Raw genomic sequence first — 7845 nt, 5'->3', positions numbered from 1 at the left:
TTTTACATCGTTTTATATTTTTTTATTTCAGAGTCATATTTATATAGCTCCATTCGTATATATTTTTAGAACGCAAAAAAAAATATAAAATCGTTACAAATATTCATATCTCTATTTTTACATATAGCTGGTAGATCAACTGTTCATTTAAATGGTTTTTTACACAGGTGATTTTGCTTAATGTGGCGGTCCTGCCCCAGGCCCCACCAACATTTATAAGTTTTAATCGTTTGTTTTGCATTCCATTGTTTGGCATACAAAGTCCTATATAACCTGCCTCACAATTGGTCTTAAGGTTCGACACTGGTCTAACAAAGTAAAATTGACCCCAAAGTACAGACAAAGGGTTAGTGAGATTTAAAAGATAGGATAACTCCGAGTTATCAATTTAAATACCCAGGTAACTAATAAGCATTAGTATAAGCAGTAAATAAATCGTTTATTAGCATCCCTGGCGTTTTATACTGTAGATTGCGGTTTATTAGCCTTTTAACTACATAACTGTTGTAAATTGGCATTCACAATTCTATTTAAATTCTTCTTGTCTGTAACTAGCTGCAAATAAGCATTGCCAGCACTATAAGAGGGCTAGCTGTAAAATAGCCGCATATTTTGCCAAAATAGCATTTAAGTAGCATTTAAGGCGAATTAAATGCTTATTGGCTTGCATTTAAATTGCATTGGAAACGCTTATTGGTTACCCGGGTACTAATTCGCATTCCTCAATATTCTTATAAATAGAGTGAACACTCGAAACTGTCAATCATTGTGATGGAATAATTGGAAAAATAGTAACTTTTAACAAATAGATGTCCCAGTCCCAGCCAGTTGAATGGCTTCCAATTAAAAGACCAACAGATAGTGAATGTTAACTGTTTTGATGGTGATCCCTCATTCAATCGTTTCGTGTTCGACATAAAAAATGATTGACTGAAGTTTTTGGGGCGGCTTGGTAGAATACGAAACCTGAAATTAAATAAAAAAGAAAACTTTCCAATTAATTTCTACTACGTATAATTTTTCTTGACAGATACATAGTAGAATTTAATTGGAAAGTTTTCTTTTTTACCTAATTACAGTTAAAAAATGATGGCCCGTAATTGTTACACTTATGGCTTTCTTCCCTTTAAAATTTCTTCGTGTTACATAACACTTATCTCAAATTTTATTGGCTTTAATGAAAAAAATTGATGTTATTTTCTCGGAGATCTTCCAAATCGCATTAGAATTATTTTTCACGTTATAGATAGCAATTCATCAGACTGCCTACATACTCCGAATTTTCTGTAGACAATACTGTAGGAAGTTAAACAAATCATTTGCAATTTTTCCTAGAAAAATGTCAAATAGAGTATTGAATCTGGTAGAAACGATGCGTACTCAGTTGAGCACGTGAAAAATATTTCCGCTGCGATCCGGAATATCGTCGGGAAAATGGAACCAAATCTTGTTCATATATTCTTTTTAAATTAAAGATTAATATGATGCGGTTCTTTTAAGACCAGCTACATAAAAGTTGAACGAATATCAAGCGAGATAGAACCAGAAGTGTAACTGCGTGAAGGTTAAACAGCTACTACGTAAAGGACCAGTAGGATACTATCCTCCATCATCTACATGTTTATAGAAGATTTCAGTTTTAAATAAATTTCAACAGCATATAAATTGAATTGATCGAAAAAAACGCACTTTTGCCATACAGTTTACTTTCAGGACGTCCGTTTAGTCCTATTTTAATCGAAACAGATAATCCCCAACTTATTGGGATGAGAAAACTTTTGCCTGTTTTTCTGAGACGTAGGACGAAGGACGTCAGTCCAGAGATCAAAGAAGCAACATTGTCGCATTCCTTTTCTAATGCTGTCATTGAAAAATTTTCGCATTGATCTGTGTGTCCCACATTGTGTGACATTGATTATGTGCAGAATATTTTGAGTTGAAGAAATAGTAAACGAGACTGGTTAAGAAATTGTTAAAGACCGATGCTGGTGTAAAGCAGAGAGCTGTTGTGGTTTTTCTTCGCGGTTCCGCTAATTTGCAGAACAGTACAAATGACCCGGTCAGGCCAGGAGGGAGTGTACATACATCGTTTCACAACGGAGAATCCAAAATAAAAACCAGTGAACTTCATTTGTAAAATATTTTATATATTCATCGATTTTGCTTTCTATTACTTTCTCTGATGTTCTTTAAAATAGCTTTCTTAGTATCCTCACTATCATAAGATAAAAATTTCTATAAATCTAAGCATGTATTTTCGATTGCTGTAGGATTTTTTTTCCTAATCAAATTAAAATTGCTTCAATCTTGGGTATTTTTGTTGTAGTGTCTTCTATAAATAATAATGCCTATTGTTTTTTCCTCGTCTATGATCTAATCTTACAAGCTAGAAGCGTACATCTAAATCGAAATACTAGAAAAAAAATAAAATAGGATGACGAAATTATGGAAACGGCTGTTTTTCCCTACATCATGATTGATTCGCGACTATGACATATTGGGACTCTCCTACCACACTGCAATAAAAAATCAATCTCCTTTCCTGGCTAATGGAAGACATTTGTGATTAATGTCGCGCTTATTGGTTGCTTTTTTTCGTGGAAAAAATATAAAATTATATATTTACAGGTTGGCTCCTAGGGACAAAGTATTTTTTTGTATAACAAAAAAAAATGAGGATCAATTTTGTTGGATGAACGAAAAATGGATTGAGACGATCTTAAACGAAAATTTTAAGAGCTAATCACATGATTGTTCGTGTTGACTTCCTAGGCTGATACGTGTCTAAAAGCTTGCTACTACCAGTAGGTTAGAAATATATTAGTTTTTTTTTGTAAAGTTTTGAACTCCTTTCCAGTTTTACTTAAAGTATTGCTTTTATCACGCTAATAAACCTTACAAATTATTCACAGCTACGATTCCACTTTGCTTGCTCCTCTAACGCAGAGAGGGAGTGGTTGGGTACACTTTTTTTTGTTTACCTCTTCTCTTTTTTTATGGTGTTTGCAGTACTGCTGCTGCTACTAGCAGCAGGTACCGACGTCAACGGCAGCCGGATGAATCAGAAGCGCTGTTGGATAACAACCGCAAAAGGCCCGCGATTTTTTGGATGACTAGCATTAGCGTACCCCCGTATGTGCTGCGATGTAAGCGTGCGTAAGTCATTAGGCACCTTCTCAAGGTTACGGAACGTCAATCGTGTAGTGTTCTATGATCCATTGTCCGCGCGTTTCGTTCGACAGACGGACGTACAGCGCGAGGGAAGTGGCGATTGGTGAGCGAGCACGACAAACGAAGAACGCAATTTTTCGGCACACACGCGCTTCCACACTCCCCCGAAAAGACCGTACACTGCGCCGACTTCATCCCTTTTGCCACTTGCTGATTTGTTCGGTCAAACGTTTGCTCACTCACCCATATGCGCGGTGTGGTTGGTTGAACAACAAAAAAACCGTTCAAAGTAAAAATAAATTGCCTCGTGCCGCGCGCGGCTGGCTTTTTCGTTTTACTTGTTATCTTTGTCTTCTTTTCAGCTGGGTGCGCTTCAATTGCACACTTTGTAGCAAATTCACATTTTTGTTGCTTCCACTACTGCCTCTGTTCGCGCTGTTTGGCCCCCGGTTGGCCACTCGGCTGACGTTGATCGCACTTACTCTCACATTCACTTGGCGTGGCACTTTTAGTACGATTCCGTCGCCGCTTGCTACGGTAAATATATGTACAGGCGAGTGTGGGAAAGCGAACTCACATGAGCGTCGGCACAGAGCGTTCGTAACCTCTCGTTACCTCGATCGGTCAACTACATTGTTGTTGTCTAGCTATCATATACATGCACAGAAACACACACGCGGGGCACGCTATTTGAACTATTTCAGTAGAGGCATTTGCTTTGAGATTTACGCGAACCGTACGTTTGCGGTGGAAGAGCACTACATTGTTCACTTGGGTGGTGCTCGTGGACACGAGCGCATTTGAACTTCCGGCTACCGTTGTCGTCGCGCTCCGTTTGATGCTTGGTGACTAAGGTACTAATTGTTTTGTGACTCAACGCACGCGACACGTGTGACCGAATTTACCACGGCCGCCACGGTTGGCTGTCGTCCTGGTTGAGGTTTGGGTCCTGATAGGATTTTTTCATGACCAATGAAAGGGGACTTTCGGGACTGTAGTCCCGCTGTTGCTGTTGTTGTTGCTGTTGCTGCTGCTGGAAGCGCATCTGTTGCGAGTGGAGGTATTGATGCTGTTCAGGAGTTCCGGTAGAATGACAATCCATGGGTTCGTAGCTAGAGTTTGCTGGGCTCAGAGGAGAGTAAGGCGAGGTGGCATGTTCGCGTGGAACGCGGTCATACGCGGATGCTGACGAATGGCTGGATGCTGCTGAACCGGTGGAAGCCGTACGGCTCGGTATGGGAACTAGCATCGGAACCGGCGCTGTAGCTGCTGGGATTGCTTGCGGTAGGACGAATGCTAAACTTCCATTTGGGAGCTTGGTTGGGACGAGCTGAACGCTGGATCCAATTTGGTTGGTGAAGAAAACGCCGTTTCCAGTTTGCACTGCATTGATTTGGGCTGGGTGCGGTTGGGCCAGATGATCTTGCTCTGGAGAACTTGGTGGCGAAGGCAATATGTGCACCTGGACAGACGGCTGGCGTGGTTTTGGGAAGTGGGTTTTTACTCCGTTGATACAATTGCTCAGGTGAGCTAGCAGGCGGCGGCGTGTCATTGGTTCCATGTCGGCAAAGCGGCTGACCTCTTGGATGCACTCGTTGTAACCGGACTTGAATTTATTCATGACATTTGGATCCGTAGCCTGCGATACGACATTTTGCTGCCGTTGAAGATTGCGGAAATAATTGACAGTCATTTCCAGAATATCAGCTTTCTCCAGTTTGGAGTGACGAGCTGGCTGTAAATTTAGAGAGGAAAGCAAAAGGTCAGAAATCAATTTTTTGTAAGTTAAGAAACTTGGGTGGTTCAAGACCAATATTTTCCGCAGTAGTTGGAAGATTTGTAACAAAAACTAAACTTACGTCTTTTTTCATGGCATCCAGGATAATGATTTTCAGCTCGTTCAAACTATTGTTGATCCGAGCGCGGCGCTTCTTTTCCATGATGGGCTTGTTACTCTGTGAAAAGAAGGAAAATAAAACAAAATTTACGTTAGCACAGCTCGTAAATCAAATCGCCAACAATGTTCGCGGCTTTTATACAAGGGGGGGATGGGGAGTCTGGTAGCTCTTAGGCAAAACACAACGATAAATCTAAAAATATGATCCACTGTACTCAGAGGCGGGTGGCAGCCAGTACGACCGTGCCAAGATCGGTTACCGCTCGGCCAAAAAGTGTTGATTTATGAACATCAAACCCCGGATTTTCGTAAGCGGACCGATATCCGGGGCCATAAGGCAAACCCAGCGCCGGTTGCGACAAGGTGGCAAAGGTGGTGGCAGCTCAAAATGTTTGTCACATTTAATTTCAATCGCTGCCATCGCACTGTTAAATCCCCCGCAAACCCATATGTGTAGTTCCATGTCTAACGAACAACCAACCACGCAGTGCCGATTTGTCTCAAAATATGCACTCGAATTGCGAATTTTTGTCACCGCGTAAAATTGCCCGGAAATTTTAAAGCGAGTGGGACTTTTGAGAGCAAAAAAGTTATTAACTTTGATAGCTCATCGTGGGTCGGGAACTTCATTTTTGAAATTTATCGTTGCTAAAGATTGTTGATCATCTTATTCTGTCTGATGGGGACACTTACCCTGCGATTGTCGCCCGGTCGCTTCACAACCGGCTGCTCACTTGGAGGCATCTGCGAAGTGGTCGGCGTAGCGCCAACCTGCTGCTGGGAGGCTCCTGTTCCGGCAACCATCCTGCTTAGTTTCTAGCACTGCAGTTTATCCACAGTTCTGTTTTAATCCTTGTAAATACTGCAGCTCTAGGCTTCTTCTGGTTTAAAACTTTCACTTTTTTTTATCAAAACTGATTCCAATCGTTTTTATTTTTTATCACAACCTCCGATGCTTCACTGTTAAATAGTTTTTTTTTTCTCAAGGCACTTTCTGTTCTGTCACACCGATGATGATTTCCTCAATGGCATATTATCTGTTGGCACAATTTACACTTTGTCACAGAATCCGTAAATACAATTTATCACTTTCGCGTTTCACGAGGGATCTTCTGCTTTTTGTCTGTACGCGGCTCTTTTCCGTCTCACGGCCGACTTTGCGCTGATTTTTCAAATTTTATTTTCAGCTACCAACTGCGAACTGCGAACGACAAAAGCCGAGAGAGCACTTTGAGAGCTGGCGTGTTAACCGGTCGAGTGTTGAAACGATTCTGAACGAAGCTGATCGCAGCGGACGACTAGCTCGAGTTCGGTTAGCGAGATTCTGCTTTGCACTTGTTTCGCTGCCTACAGTTGCTACCTATCGTTTGCACCGGGATGCGTTTGTGTGCGTGTAACGTGTGCTTGCTGAGAGCACCGCACCGCACTGTACGATATTCGGAGTGTTTGCCGGGGCGCACGAGTCGGCTTCGGCCTTTGGTGTGCGAAACGATGCGCGCTAGGATGGGTAAGTCAGAGCGGGACAGGGAAGGCCGGATGACTGACACGCGAGGATAATCGGCGTTGTCGGTGCAAAAGAGAAGGATGAGCAACAGGCTGCTTACCGCTTGAATGAAGCTGACTCTGTTGTGGAATGCGGCAGCGTTAGATAGGCTCGGGCGAAGGTGCAACGGGCGGAATTCTGAATCACGTTGTCGTCCTGCGTGCCGTGGACAATGTTGGATACCGAGCGGGGGTATGGGTTAAACGTGTGCACTTTCTATGCCGGTATAGAAAGGAAGCATTCGCTGAAGGATGCAGAATACGTCATATAATTTCGCGAATTTGGGTCCTAAAAATTTTCAATTCCCGACAGTTTAACGGGGAGAGAGCAAAAGGATGGCGAACCTCAAACCGAAACAAAAAATCTACTAACAGGTAGCAAAATAGTCAGACAAGCTGATGTTATGGACGGTGTCTCGTTCAAACGTTGACTCAGGTATGCGGGTATGGTCGGGATCGAGTAGCTCTAATCGGGCGATCCTCTTTAGGCATGTTCGTCGTTGATCTTTTTCGACGATTCGACGGTGGGTAAGTTTTTTTCCCTCGATACTCAAATGCATTCTCGTCTCAGCTCGGTCGGTTTGGTTTTGAGCTGAATGAGCGCATTAATGGGTCTGAAAAAGCATCGCTAATATTTTTATTGCCTACTACAACGATATGTATGCCTTCGGTACGGGCCAAGGTCCTGTCCCAGTGAGGGTGATAGTTTTTCCGTTTTGTCACTAGGTGGAACCGCTGGTATCGAATCAGTGGTTTTGAGGGCTTTAATTTCTGTTTAGAGCGAACAGAAACAGTATATTAGCGTTCAACAGGTATATTTTCGTGACACTGATGTCGAGGTTTGGACTTTTGAATATTTGGTGAAATGAAATATCTTTTTGCTGGCAACCTAAGCTGTAATTCATGACTGTCTTTCCTTATAGAGAATATCAGTTTGAGTACATTGGGATTTCGAATTTGGCAACAAATGCGTGTCGCAGTTTATGTTTAAAAAGCTCGTCATAAGCTTTCGAAAGTCTTTTAATACCCTGCGGTTAGGCGTAATCCTACGTCAACAAAAATATAACCATTCGAAATATACTGAAATACAACCTTTTTTCTATGAGCACATAATGTTGTCATAATTTTGATGTAGGACTACGTCTTATAGGAAAGTAGCTAAGGTAGGATGATAAAAAATCTAAAAATGCGAGCGCCACGAAACAATGATAGGTTTTGACCGCAAATAACTCGCT

General features: G+C 41.8%; 1 protein-coding gene across 1 annotated transcript; it reads right to left on the bottom strand.

The window, feature by feature from the left end:
- Positions 1-2158: 2158 nt before the first annotated feature.
- On the bottom strand, positions 2159-6318 carry LOC128738924 (protein hairy). Its single transcript, XM_053834415.1, has 3 exons — positions 5762-6318; positions 5031-5126; positions 2159-4906 (listed from the first exon to the last, which is right to left on the bottom strand). The coding sequence occupies exons 1-3, from the start codon at positions 5870-5872 to the stop codon at positions 4073-4075; spliced, it is 1041 nt and encodes a 346-aa protein (XP_053690390.1). The 5' UTR covers positions 5873-6318; the 3' UTR covers positions 2159-4072.
- Positions 6319-7845: the final 1527 nt, after the last annotated feature.

Source organism: Sabethes cyaneus, chromosome 2, assembly GCF_943734655.1.
Source record: "Sabethes cyaneus chromosome 2, idSabCyanKW18_F2, whole genome shotgun sequence".
NCBI classification, from domain to species: Eukaryota; Metazoa; Arthropoda; class Insecta; order Diptera; family Culicidae; genus Sabethes; species Sabethes cyaneus.
This window is presented reverse-complemented; position numbering and strand designations above follow the sequence as displayed.